We start from the raw sequence: 14,591 nt of genomic DNA, 5'->3' as shown, positions 1-14,591 counted from the left end.
CTGTTTCATCTAGGTGGGGTCTCCGTTCAGAAGCCGGGTAGCTCAAGACAAAAGTCCCTCTGGCCACCTCCTATGGCACCTGCAAGGCTGAGCCTTCTCCGTTTGGTCTCTCAGGACCCACAGCCCAGCACCCAGTTACGCTCTGCTGCTGCTCCCGTTATTTCCGAAACAACAGCTAGTTGGTGAGGACTATGGAGCTGCAAGAGTTCCCTATACAGCAGAGTCTCCCAACAGCCTGGTGTAGTTTCCAAGAGATGTAAAGGCAGGCTTCAAGGCTAGGCTTGTTCAGGCTAAAGTACTGCCTCGCGCAGCACCGGGGCATACTGGGCTTCAGGGTTAGCTCTGTTCCCACAGAAGCGCAAGGTCAGGTCCCCCCTTCTCCCACACAGCCACCAATCCCCTCCACAAACTAGAGCGGATGACAAGACACCTTGGAAACAGCCACTAGCCTTTCCCTAGGAAGGACCAGGCTTGCACTTGCTTTCTGATCCCGAGGAATCAGAGATATTTGGATTCCAAAACGTTCCACAAAGAATTTGAAAAACAAGTTTGTGCAATAAAACTGTCAATACTTTCACTGTTTTCTCCTGACAGCTACTATCCACACAGCACAGATGTGTTGTTCTGCCAACTACAGACACACACGCCCTTGATAACGAACGCACTTTAAAGTGACAGCAGTGCAAGTCATTCAGAATTTGTTGTGCTAAGTTTTTAAGGATATTTACAGTAATTGCCAGCAATATACGAAACAGCTACAGAAAAATGCATTTGTGACTCCAGATAAATGTCAAGTTTCAGGTAAAGTTAGACTGTATTATTGCAAAGATCTGTCAATATGCTTTTGTAAGGCCAGGATGATAGATTTTCTTGATATTGTTCTCTACACTAGGGCTGACTGCCGCTGCTTTTATTCAGATCAATAATAAATTACCATTGGCTCAAGTGAGAGCAGAATGAGGCTTCTAACTTTATTAACAAAAGTCAGTGCTATGCATCTTTCAACAAACACAACCATATTCATGCAGCCTGTGCCTTCTTGCAGCTCCTGGACGTCCAAATTACCTTTTCTTTGATAATTATGCAGCCTCATTTCTTGATGATTAGCTGCATCCCCAAACACAGCAGCCATCTGATTATTCTCCCACAAACTGCAGATACATCTCCTGCAAGGTCAACAGGAGTTACCTCCACACCGCCAAAAGTATTGCTGAATACCATGTTGAATAAGATCCAAAGATTTTCAGACTCCTTTGAGACCTGATGCTGGGAAGCTTTACTTGAAAATAGTCCTCGATGCCAGCAGGTCAGTCTCACCGGGTAGGAATGGACTGCTTGCACACCAGGCCCTTCAAGGCAGATGTCTTCCCTGATCAGACTAGTTTTATATCTCATTTCTATCTAATTTCTATCTAATTTCAGCTTCCTAGCAAATTCCCACCGAAGAATGTGATGCTATCTACACCCTTCAAATGCCACTCCTGTCTCTGCTCCTGTACGAACCTACCCGATCACTCGATTAGAGATGTTACGGGAAGATTGTCTGACCTTAGGAGATGCAGATTCAACTCAAAGGTTTAATGCATACTTGAATTGTATTTCTTTCAATTAGACAGGGAGGACAATTTCACTAACCCTGCAGCAATGTAATGACAGGTTTCAGTTGCTGATTCTCTATTGTTTATCAGATCAAAGGAAGCTTTCCTTCAACAAAGACATATGAAAATTCACTTCCCTTTGTCTGAAAAACACAGACCCCAATCTTATGATTGAGAACCCAGTTTTTAATTGATTTGTAATGTTACTATTAACTGTTCCAAATTGTGACTCATAAAGGTTTTACAGACAATAGTCGATAACATGCTGTGCAACATATGAAAATGTCAGGGAATAAAACAAACTAATTTGTAAAAGTTGTGATGGAATTTTCAGCACTAAATCGTGACAAAATGTTTTTCGGACACATGTTCTCTTCCTCCAAAGGGATTTATCCAGTGAATTCAGAGGACCCATGTTACATAGCAGATTGGTGAAAAGGATCACAACGGGCCATACCTGCTAACATTTGAAGGTAAACTAAGTTCTAGATTTTTGTAAAAGCAGAAAAAGCCAAAAGCCAGCAGGAATAACTTATCAGCAAGTGAGAAGAGAACATACAGACAATTGCATGTTTTCACTTTTTATTTAACATGGAGTTCAAGATCATGGTTTGAGGGCTCTGTCTACAAACAAAAGCTCTACCACTAACTCTGGCGGTAGAGTTTGCAGCAGCCGATCGCATAAAATGGGACATTCAGAAAGCCAACAACTGTGGCTGTTTTAAGCCTTTGTCACAAGCAGAAGCTTGCTACTATCCTTCTGCCAAAAGTTATCATCTCACTGTTTGCAACAGTGGCAAAACTGGACATGTCCTGGTGCTTCACATACTCAATTTCACAACCCAAAATACTAGGAGCCACTTTCAACAGCAGCATGGGCAAATGCACATGGTGGCAAGTGCGCAGGCAGAAACACAGGCACATGGTCCTTCCCAGAGGCTCTGGGACAGGCAGAAGAGCAACTCTGACGTTAGGAGCAGCAAAGTCTTCAATCACCACTCTTAGCCTCATCAGAGCTCTCAGATAAAAACACTGAGGTACCTTTTTCCCATGCAGGAAGGGAAATAATTATATTGGTGTATGTCACCATTAGCTAGTAAGCTATATTGGTAGATCTCTTCTACTGGTATAACTATTTGCATTTTTTGTAAACACCTCATTATCTGAAATAAGTGTATGTGTATATATATAATCTATATGTGTGTGTATGAAAACATACATACAAATATACATAAATATATATATTTTATTTTTATATATATACATATATATATATATATAAAAGCCAGAAGGCAAATTGATATATTTGCAAAGGTCAGTCTTAGGCATTAACTTCTGCAAGTTTGTTCCTTACAGTGAAATGAAAAAAATCTTGCTGTTTTTATGTTTTCTTAGGAGTGGTGGGGATTAATTATCCTGAAGTAGAAGAACAAAAAAACAGACCCCTATCACAGCCACGATGTTACTGGCGATCAACATGAGTCACTGGACAACCTGCATCTCCTAAGAGCTTCTCTTCATAAATCAGTGAGCAAGACAGTCCCTCCCCTTTCTCGGTGCCAAATTAAATTATTTTATGGTGAGGCATCAGATTTAATTTAGACTAAACATGCTTTTTTACTGTTCCAAAATCCTGTTGTTTTTCTTTTCCTCCACTAACTACAAGATAAAAATGGCTTGTTTTAAAAAGGTTCCTCGTCACTATAGCATTTATCACCCCAAAAGAATGATATCCACATGTTTTAGATTCAGCTATTTCAGGATGGTGACAAATAGCTCTTCTGAATGGAAGAATCAAAAGATTTCACCCCAATATAATTGAGAGATGAAGGCCTAAAGCCCCCAAAAAGAGAAGAGCACAGATTTTGTATCCAAGATGTCTTGCTATGAGACAAGCAATATGTTAAGTGAGTTATCTGCACGATGCTTTTACCTCACAGCCCCCCCCCTTCCTCTCAGTCAAAGCACCTGAAGTCTGCCAACCACACTGACTCATTTCTAGAAAGATCAGGTCACACGCTGCCCACCTGCATGAGTCCTACTGAAATTAATCTAGTGCTTATTTTTAGCAACGTGAGTCAACAGTGACTTACGCTCCTGAGCAGACTCCATGTGCCCATCTGATGGGTACTGATGAAACAATATACAAACCTCAGGAGAGAAGGCTGAGGAAACAAGCTCCCCGCTGCTGCGAAACTCAAGCTCTTTCAAGCTATTGCAGCAAACTGCAGGCTGTTTTCATTGACAGTCTCAGGTAAGAAACGCTCCCACTGCCTCCACATTTCCCCCTACTCACGGAGAAGGAAATCCACCAACTTAAGGGACCTGTGGAAGGCTAACTGTCCTCTGTAAAACGGCTTATCTGAACATTAAGCTGGTAAAAAATGCTGACATGCTGGGACATGATTATGTTTTAGATACCCAGAGTAGATTTCATCTAAGAATAGTCTGCAAGGACTAAGGCATTTCTGTGTTCATTACTCTTCTTATCAAGCTTTCACGCTGCATGCAAAATAAAGATTGCAGCATGTCATTCTGGATACAGACTCTCTTACCAGGCCAGCACTTGAGGTTGCAGCTGATAAATTTTGCCCTTAGTGTATTTGCTAGCAAAATGATACAGTCTAGATTTTCAGCTCAGTGACAGTTTTTTACCTCCAACTTGCACTCATTGTTCAAAAGTGATCCTGAATTTGTAGAATAAAGAACATCCTTAAATCCTGAGTACTTCTCCGTAAATCCTCATTTCTTCTACATTCCTCTCTTTGAGTAAACAGAAGTATAAACTGTGTGAAATAATTAAAACTGAAGCAAAAGTTAGCTCTAGAACGCATCATGTTTCAGTTGATACCTGTTAGATTTTCACTGGTGTTCTTGTGTACAGCACATCTTCTAATTTAATTAAAACCTAAAGCATTCTTACAGCAAGTGATATGGATTTATTTAGCAGTATATTTTACTTTTGACAAGACTATTAGAACCAGAATACTCAATATACCCGTTACAATGAAGGATATTTTTAAAATAGTACTTAAGTACATAGTACAAGTACTCTGAAAGGTCAATTACTTCATGTAAATATTTTCCCATTATATGGGAAAGCTTTGTTTTCTGGGCTTTCTGGCTGGTACTATCAGAAAACTTTTGCTAGTACACTTTCACATGTATTAGTATGTCTTCATCGCTTCTTGAATTTTACCTAAGGGTCCTTAAAATTTAAAGATGAAAGTATTCAGGAATGGAAAAGCCACATGTCTTCACGAAAGCTACAGCTGCTTGTTTCCAGCCTTGCTGTCCACCAGAGAAGTGCTCTACAGGAAATTAAGGTCTCCTGCCTGGAACATGGCCTGTGATCAGCCAACCTGTGCTTCCTTGCTGTGGTCTGCACAAGCACAGAGGCTTAGGAGTCCAACACAACCCTTCTGCCAGCAATTTAGTTCTTTCAGTTTAGGCAGAAGATTATATCCAGAGGTGCAGTTCTCCTTACTGCTAATGAGGACACTGTGCTACATTTGCAGATAGCATTAGAGCAATTCAAAGCTGGAGCCAAGAGCACTGTAAATATTTTACATGCATGAATAAAAATATTTAGAACAATACATATTAATAAAGTCCTGAACAACAGCCTTTTTAATGCCTCTTTTTGATCCTGTGTCTATTTTGACAGATTAAAAAGATACCTTGCTCCAAAAAATAAACAAACAAACAAAAAAGATGCTCTGGTGCTTAATATATTTTGCCCAATCAGGTGGTCTTGAAGAAACATCTAGAGAAGAAGTATTTGAAGTAAGCTCACACAGGAATAGCTCAATAACTTTTGGGAAGACAGTTCTGCAGTGCCCAAAAGTAATGGAAATGCTTCATCATCCCTTGGCTGAGTAGCTTTTGCAGCAACAAGAAACAAGACACGGAGCCTGCAGCAGGACGAATACAGGCATCTTGCTGTATTCAATACGAATTTACCAGATTAAAGTTTCTGGTACCAAGCACTCCAGTTCACAAGCCCTGAAGCAAGCAGTTGCAACGAGTCAATGTGTTACAGCACGAAAGCCGCCGGCCTTGTCCCTCTGCTGAAGGTTGCCTCTGCAGGAGCAGAGCTGGCAGACAACAACCTGATGACTACTGCAAATGTGGCAGTTTGTATGTTGATGTGCTAGCACCAGACTGTAAAAGGGGACAACCAAAATATGGCATATGTTTCACTCCCTGCCTTTCCTCCTGGGTTGCACTCTCCAGAAAAGAGACAAATAAGTTATGTGCCCAAGTGATTTTTCAGTTCACAAAACAATGTGGTAAATAAAAGTAATCCAAAAGTCATTTGTATCACTAAATTGCATGCAAGTTAGTTATTATGGCAATGATTTTTTTTTTGCATGAATGTAATCAAATTCAGTTATATATGATCTCCTGTGATCAAGATTATGGACAGTGTTAGGAAAATGAATTTCCAGGCTTTGACGATATTGCTGGGAGATTAAGGAGAACAAGTCACTATTAGTGAAATATGTCTATTCAGGGACTTGCACTTTGATACTGTGGTACTCTACAGAAAAAAGAAGGGGGGAAAAAAACCTCCTTAAAATGAACAAGCTGCCTTTCAGAAAGAATAAAATGAGTAATGTCCATGTGAATATATTCAAAGCAGAGGGCTAAACCTCCACTGAGAATGCTATTGTATAGTTGTTAGAGATCACTGAATCATATGCCAATAAAAAGCAAATCAGCATACGGAGAGTCAAAGCACACGCTCCAAATGTTCTTCAGGAACCCGGTCAGAACAACACCTCCTTTGAAGTTTTATTACAGTTACAGTTGTAATCAAAGGTCAGAAAAAGTCCTACTGCTCACAACATTACAAGGTCTAAAGCATGGTAGCATTATTTCTGACATAAACTATCTGCTGAGAAGAAATGTAAGCTTGGAAAGCACTATAGCATAAAAAATAGTGAAACAGTTTGGTACAGAATACCATATTCAGATGGTCTAAATTGCAGCCGTATCCCTGTGTCTAGGGACTCTGTTGAACACGTTCAAGCTGTCTGAATCATTGCTCAGAGGCTCCTAGCTCTCTCCACGGCAAGGCACGAGGATGCGGTTAGAACTGGCTTCTTTGGAACAGAGACTTGAGAGCTAGATTCACGGAGGATACAGGGGGCAAAATACAGGTAAAGCCTTCAGCGCTGGTTTCCCTGCCTGCAGGAGTTCACAGTCATGAGCAAGGCTCTCCGGCTCCCTCTGTCACTGTGAATCCCACCAAGCGGGCTGGCAGGAGCCAACAAAGCTGAATATGAGCTACCTGACATGACAAATGGAAACCTGGGGAAGGATGAGGGAATTGAGTTCTGCCAGTTGAAGAGACTAGGTCCAAAAAGCCCTTAGAAACCTACTGTAGGCAGAATTTAACTGCCAAGGTCTAAGATCCACATAAACCCTAATGTATCACGTGGCTGATGAAGAATCTGAAGGTATCCGATTCATTTTTCCAGTACCATTACTTTTGCTACAACACTTCTCTCTAGGTGCACAACCCTAAGCACCACCATTTTGACCAAGCAAAGTGACACAGTGACAATGTTCATGTGGGATTCATAAACCAGGCTTTGAGGATCCAAACCAACAGATGCGTCCTCAGCGTGCTGACACATCAAGCTCCTGAAGAGGAGCGTGCATTCATTTCCAACCTCTCCGACTAAAGCTGGCCTGTGGAAGAAAGAGGAATGCAATGCTGTCCTGTAACTACAAAAATTGTCCACTGGAACTATTCCTTTTTTTCCCCCCATTCCACTGTTCATTTATATGCCACATTATTCCAAATCAGGGAATCACGCACATGCTGTCCTAGCTTCACATATGATACGACGTGGCCATTATTAAGCTGACCATTACTTCTCAGGAGCAAAATCTTGGGATTATAATACACAGTTCTATTAAAACATCAACTCAGTGCTCACCAGCAGTCAAAAACTGAAATAAAATGTTAGGAAATACTAACACAGGAACGAAAGAAAAACCAGAAAACTTCACTGTATCACTCTCTAAACCCGTAGCTGCCCCACACCTTAAATACTATGCAATTCTGGTGCAAATACTATGCAATACTGTGAAGTTCTGGTCCCTTCCCCTCAAACAGGAGGCACTAGAAATGGAAAAGGTTCACAGAAGGGCAGCAAGAATGCCCAGGGTTATGCACATGTACTGACTGAGTAGGCTGGGAATTTCAGCCTCAGAAGGAGAAGAGGTAGGCGAGCTGTAACAGAGATCTGCAAAACTAGAAGTGGCACAGAGAGGGTGGGTAGGGGTCAGCTGTTCACTACCAGAACAGCATCAAATCAAGGCAGTAGAAGCTAGCTTTGAATCAAGGCTGCCCTTCAATGAGTCAGTATAGGACCTATGAAACTTAAACCACATCAACTTAACAAGTTCCCTGAGCTGGAACAGTCAGAAGCTGAGAGAATATCCAGAGGAAGCTTTTGGTATGTTTGCCTGGTTCTTATTCTTCCCCAGCCATCCATTTATGACTGCTATTGAAGAGAGGAGTCTGGGCTAGGTGGACGTAATGCAAACTGGCTTAGCTACGACTAAGTTCTTACGGACCTTGCAGAAACGTGTGTTTGCTTTATTTCTAAGGTAGTTCAGTTCCCCGATCCTCTTCACCGTGGGGCTAGGCAAGTAACCATACCCGTATTGTTGAAGGAGGGGAAGCAGATCATGGCAAAAGAACAAATGAGAAGAAAGACTTTACTTTTTGCACTTTGTATGGCAAAACTACAGCCCAAGACTCATGAACAAAAGAAAGAGGAGACTAACCAGAACCATTTTCAGTTCTTACGACTTTTAGGTGGACATATTATGAACTCCAAACTTTAAGGAGCTATAGTTACTGCCCAAGTCTGCTCTCAATTAGAAGCTTAAGATGTTACTCAATAATGTGGCTATGCATTTACAATATTGCTATGCCCCATGTAAATACTGCAGAATCACTTCTGGTTAAAAGGAATATTATTGTTTCATTTCTGGAAAGCTAACTTACATGCTGCTCTTAGGATCTGGTTTTACAAACACGTAGTATTAAAACTTCATTACAATGTTTGTAATTTGCAAAACCTAGTATTTTATATCATGGGTAGTTGAATTTCTGTAAATCACATGCAACAAGTTGTAAACCCCTCCAAATGACCATCTTAACCAGTACAATTTTCAAAAAAGGCACTTCTACCACCCAACTAAATCACTTTCAATTTTGTTTGATCGTTGCGTTTTGGGGGGGGGGGGGGGTTCCTCATTACACTCCAAAACTGCTAGACAGTAGACATTTGAAAAGTGACGTATTCTAAGTTAATTTATTCCACATTTCTCAACAAGGAGCACATTCTTCCTGAAAAGTGCTTTTAAAATTTTGAACTACTTTGTACAAACAAGGGTGGAGATGAAATTCACGATTATCGCTAGAAGATAAGCTTAGCCTTAAGAATTTGACATTTGTCTTCATTATATTATTATCCAACAACCTGTGAACCAAACAAACATGATTGTAATTGTTTTGTCATTCTGTTCTTCTACACTGCAGTTTAAAAGACATTCCAGGAAACAAAAGATTTAACTTGTTTGTTTTTTACGTTGACCTGTATAATATGCTTAAACAAAAGCAGAGCTTTAGTCTCACAAAACCAATATTTGCTATAGAAGCAACTATAACTAAACCAATCTTATCAAGCATCCTATTAAAAGATCCATAATTATCATCATTAGACATCGGCAAGATTCAAAGTCCAACTTCCAGTCTTTTTAAAAAGTCTATTGTTTTCAGGTTTCTGCTGTTCGTTCTCAAACTCTCCTGTCCCTCCAAACACGTTCTCACGAAGAACGTGGCTGAGCAGTGCTTGCCCTTACATTCAACACAATTCATTGAAATCATTTCAGTTCCTAGATTTTCAAACCGCATGAACATGCAAAAATGTTGATGGGAAAGTGTTTTGTATATCTCATCAGTCAGAGCAGATTCTATTTCTGTTCTGGTATTTCAATAACTTCCCTGTAATATCTGTTCACTTTAACAGACACAGCTCCAAGGCAATCAATTATTATCACAGAGGAGAAAGTACAAGTGAGACAGTTATTTGAAGTTTTTCATTATTTGAAAGCTCTTCAATGACATTCCCCTTACCTGAGCCTTAATACAGCAAATCCTCTCTGATTAGGTATTTCTAGATAATTGTAACAAGCCCAGGCATAGAGTTGCTTAGTTCATGCTACCTGCTCCCTGTCAAAGATATATCTAGCTTCAAAGCATTGAAAGCCATTTAACTGAGTCATTTATTTTAGAGTAGCACAAGAAAAAGTGTAGATTTTTATTCATAGACTGGAAAATATGAAGCAGACCAAATTATAGTCACCTTGGAATGATTTCCTGAAGAATGGGAACATAAGCTCTTTCCTGAAAACAATGAACCACTGCTGAGGGAGAAAAGTAAAGGCTAATTTTGAAGGAGCAGCCATCCATCTTCTGTGCACAAAAGAACGTTGATTGTTTTTATGGAGGAAGAGGAGCAAAGCCTGCCTCCCCAGTCCTGCACACAAATGCCTGGAAGTCAAGATACAGCCTACCACCAACAAACAGAAGTTCAGGTCAGAAAAAATAGAAAATGGTAGGGTTGGTTTAAAAAAAAAAAAAAAAAAAAAAGCCCCCTTGCCTATTCATAGGTTTCCCATTGTGATTTAATTGAATCTGGCTAATGTGTGCTTAAAACCACACCAGGTTATTTAGAAATGTACACACACACACACAATGCCGCTCTCCTCCCTTCCCAGAACGAGACCTCAGGAACTTGCCTACAGCACACGGAAAGGGCAAAGCCACAGTCCAGCTTCAGTAAACACTGACGAGGAATGTTTCCACTCAGACAGTAACTAGATTTTGTGCTCTGTGGGCTCTTTTGAACTCATGAGGCATTTATATTCACAGGTCTTATTTAAACAAAACAAAATAGTTACTATCACTTACCTCTTGGGAGTATAAGAACTTTCAGATGTCAGGAAGATGCTGCAGAGCAAAGTCCAGGAGCAAGTAGGTGGGGAAGGTTCACGTTGTTCTTGGCTCGTCCATATCCACCCTGATAATTTCCTTTTCTCATTTTCCAAAATGACCCCCAAAACCTTTCATCCACTGAATTTTTACAATTACATATTATTTATCTTCTTTAGCATGACACAAATTGCACCAAGTATCAGGATCAATAAACTTTAAAAAATTTTCCAGGGAAAGTTGTACTAATGCAAACTGAAATCTTTGCCGACTATATGATCAGTATATTTCTCTGGAATGTTTCAGCTAAACGCACATCATTCAACCAGGGCATTTTGAAGATTTCAAAAGGAGTTTAGTTAATTATATTTGCTAGGTAATATCATCTTCCCCCAGTTGATATCAAGGGATTGCTGCATATTATTTTTATTCAAACAAATCACTCTCTTCACCCCTCCCTCTTTGCAAACACAGTCAAGCCAGACTAACTTCAGGAACCAAGAGGAATGAAGACTGAGAAGTCTCCCCGTTTCAACAGCACGCTGCTGGTAAGGTAAAAAAGGAAGCCAAAAGCCTACTCTAGAGACTAGATGGACTTTTCATTTTAAAATAAAGAATAATTTAACAAAAATATCTCTAGTGAGATTAGAAAAGTGAATCATGTCATTATGACTTTACTTTTAGTTTGCCAGAGAACATGACATACAGAATGTTTCTGTCAACCACAACAGGTCAGACGCTAATCTCAGTCACGTCCATATACACATATTTGACACCAATGGATTTATTTCTGAATATTGCACTGTGTCCAGGAGAAAGCAATGCACTGATGAGCAATATGTAATAAATCTGTGAATCAAATCATTGGGTGATTTCATATGTGAGATCAAGATTTGGAAACAAGCCTTTGCAGAATGAAAGGATCCATAACGTCAGTTTTTTATAGAATTGCATGACTTGTAGAACACAAATATTAAGCAGCCATCATGTTTAACATTGTCCAAAAAACACTTTAGCACATAGGTCAGAACTGTGACAACTCAGGCATGAAGTCATCACCCACCTACATTACAGATCTTCACATGTATAACTTTCATACTCAAAAACTTTTCATTCAAACCATAGGCCACTCAGAAAATGAGAGCACCTTTTCTCTGTTGCACTTGTGTTCCAGATAAATCAACTCCTTAGGTGGCCAATTAGTTAAGACTCTAGCTTATTATATAGCTTAGCTCTAAAGGAAAGGTAGAGATGGGCATTCTGTCCACAGAAGAGCCACAGTTTTTTCTCTGCTGGTTAGAACAAGATGATCCAAAATTTTTCGGTGGAAGCTGCACACCCTTTGCGTGCAACAGCTCCTAGCTGTAAGTGCCACACCACAGAGGAAAGCTGTCAGAGGTACTTCCCACTTAAAGCTGAGAAGTATAAGCACTGTGCTGGATGGAGGGATTTGACAGCATGGCCAGCAGGCAGTTGAACCAGCTTGGCCTACAAGATTTCAAAACGTGACTGGGTAAAACACCAGCCCACTGGGAATAGCTGTTCTCACAAACAGCTGTCCTACAATTTGACCCACGCTGACCTACAAGTGGAAATTAAACCATCGATTCTGACACTGTTTTTAGCAGAAGACAGACTAGGATCTCTGAGGGATATCAATTTCTTCAGACAAAGAAATCATCCGGCCTCATGAATTGTACCAGATCTCAAAAAGTAGCTGACCTAGTTGTACTGAAGGCAGGAGCAGAAGACAAGGAGTTATATGACTCAGTCGCTTTTCTTCCCCTTCACTAAAGCTTAGTTCTAGTTCTTATGTTCAGGGAGATGAAATTAAGTTTAAAACTTCTCTGCTTAGAGATGTGCTAATACAGCAACTGCCCTTTTCTCCGGATGTGGGTTCCCATATAACCCGCTGACAACAGGCTTTTGTGTTTCTCGTTTTCCTCATCCACTTTGCAGTGATCCATAGACGCCTCCTGCAAAGACCCCACAGGAAAAAAGCCCCTAGGATGCAGAGGCAGAATAAGCACGGTAGGAACCGAGCCCATTATAAAGGCTCCTAAATGCTGATCAAACAGTGAACAAAAACAGACAGAAAAGAGATGTCATAGCTTTAGCCCTGTGTTACAGTACCTTCACTCACTAAATTATCTAGTCTCCTCTCGCTAGGTTGTACTTAAGTGTACTGCTATCTGTGAGAAAGCTGATTATAACCAGCATGCAAACTGTGGTCCACATGATACGACACCTTTTTGTTGGCAGACTCAAAAAAGTCAGCAGATGAACTGATGTGCAAACTAGACTACTGCTCAACCTCAGGTCTGGTTTATTGGGTTAACAGACAGGGAAGAGGATGACACTGCCGCTGCGAGCTGGATACGCACCTTGCAGGCAGAGACGGGGGAGGAGAGGGCAGACTCAAAAACCCCAGTCAATAACCTCTCTGCACACTGTCCACAGCCCGAGATATGAGCGAGCTAATTGCATGGCTCTTTCTTCCCCCCAATAAAAATAAAACCTAAAACTATGCAGTATGGTTTGAGCTACGAAGGACGAAACAAACTAAACCTATCGATACGGCACTACCACAAGGCGAGCCAGGGCAGGGACTGTCCACGTTACGGATGCAGGATGCACGCGCACTGATGAGTTCTGAAGTTGTTCTGCATTTACTCAGTTGGCTACTGAGATGGATAATTAGATTTTATCAGCTGTAATGCAGCTGCTGAGCATTTTGAGCACTTTGCGCAAAACGTATCAGCACACGTACCTGTCACCGCATCACTGAACTGAAAACAAACATTTCACAGTAAAAGACGAAAGGAAGCGAACCCGTAATAAACCTTCGGATGGGAAAACAACAGTGCTGCATCCTTCTACGCAATACAAAACAACACCGCTTTCCCTCTGAAGCATAAATATCAATTATAGCTAATGCTTCTGACGTTTCTCACAAAAGACCAAGTTTAGTTGAACGCTTATGCTCAGACTGCCTTAAAAGGAAATCAGAGCTGTCACTTCGTAGGAAAATACGGAAATTCACAGGTCACACGCGTAGTTAATTCACCTACGAGACAGCTGCGGGAGCTCCAGCGGACCGGGGCTCACGGCGCTGCCTCTCAGCACCGCGCTGCAAGGCGCGGCACCCTCCGCGGGGCACCGCCAGCCCGGGGCGGCGCCGCCGGCTCCGCTCGCAAGGCAGCGCACGCAGGACGCGGCTCCCGCAGCCCTTCGGCTTTGCAATTTTGGTTTTATTATTACTCCCTCGAGCGCGCACCTCCCGCAGGCGCCCAGGTGCGCGGGGGGCTCGGCGGCCGCCGGGCGGCACCAGCCCCGCGCCGCCCGCCCGCCGCTCACTCACCGCCACGGAGCCCGAGGAGGAGGCGACGAAGACGCGGATAACCATCTTCCCTCATGAGCCGCGGGACGGCGCGGGCCGGGCGGGGCGGCGCGGGGCGGGACGGGGCGGCGAGGCTGACGGCACGGGACCGCTCGGCTCGGCCCGGCCCCCCGCGGCCCGGCGCCCCGAGGACGGCGGCGGCGCCGCGCTCCTCGCGGACAGGCGCCGGGCGAGAGCGGCGGGAAAGGTGGGGGCGGCGCGCAGGGGCCGACGGGCCTGGTAGTTCTCGCCGCGCCGCGGCGGAGCGGCCGTTGCGGGGCGCTGCTGCGGAACAGCCGCGCTGTTGCTTGCCCAGGCTTTGGGGGCCGTCCCTGATGCGACGGGGATGCCGAGTGCCCTCCCCCCTGCCCGTTTTGTGCTTGAAGAGGCGCCACCTGCTCGTGGTGGCCTCGCCAGGCCCATCCTGCCCGCCGGGATCCCCCTCGCACCCAGTCCGGCCTGGCCCGCAAGGGCGATGGGGAGCGGGGCCATCTCGTGTGGCGGCACATCCGCCTCACCGCAGGGCAGCGCGAGGGGAACAGGCCCCTGGCCTTGGGAGAGCTCTCCTGGTCCTACGTGTCTCCCAAGAGCT

General features: G+C 42.9%; 1 protein-coding gene and 1 long non-coding RNA gene across 4 annotated transcripts in view; one reads left to right on the top strand and one right to left on the bottom strand.

The window, feature by feature from the left end:
- Positions 1 to 14,591, bottom strand: part of SH3BGRL2 (SH3 domain binding glutamate rich protein like 2) — a 50,989-nt gene that overhangs the window by 30,570 nt on the left and 5,828 nt on the right. For 2 of the 3 annotated variants that reach the window (XM_026121083.2, XM_026121082.2), the window contains exon 1: positions 13,982 to 14,302. The exons of the other annotated variant lie outside the window; for it this stretch is intronic. In XM_026121083.2, coding sequence (XP_025976868.1) covers positions 13,982 to 14,026 — 45 coding nt within the window. In that variant the 5' untranslated portion in view covers positions 14,027 to 14,302. Of the gene's footprint in view, positions 1 to 13,981; positions 14,303 to 14,591 lie in introns of those variants that run through there. 3 annotated transcript variants of the gene reach the window in all.
- Positions 654 to 2,066, top strand: LOC135328014 (uncharacterized). The gene is made up of 4 exons (XR_010388737.1): positions 654 to 801; positions 1,158 to 1,306; positions 1,423 to 1,575; positions 1,984 to 2,066. It is a non-coding gene; the product is annotated as an uncharacterized LOC135328014 (long non-coding RNA).

The sequence above is a fragment of the Dromaius novaehollandiae genome, chromosome 3 (assembly GCF_036370855.1).
Source record: "Dromaius novaehollandiae isolate bDroNov1 chromosome 3, bDroNov1.hap1, whole genome shotgun sequence".
Lineage (NCBI taxonomy): Eukaryota > Metazoa > Chordata > Aves > Casuariiformes > Dromaiidae > Dromaius > Dromaius novaehollandiae.
The sequence above is the reverse complement of the archived record's forward strand: the minus strand, read 5'-3'. Positions and strand labels throughout refer to the sequence as shown.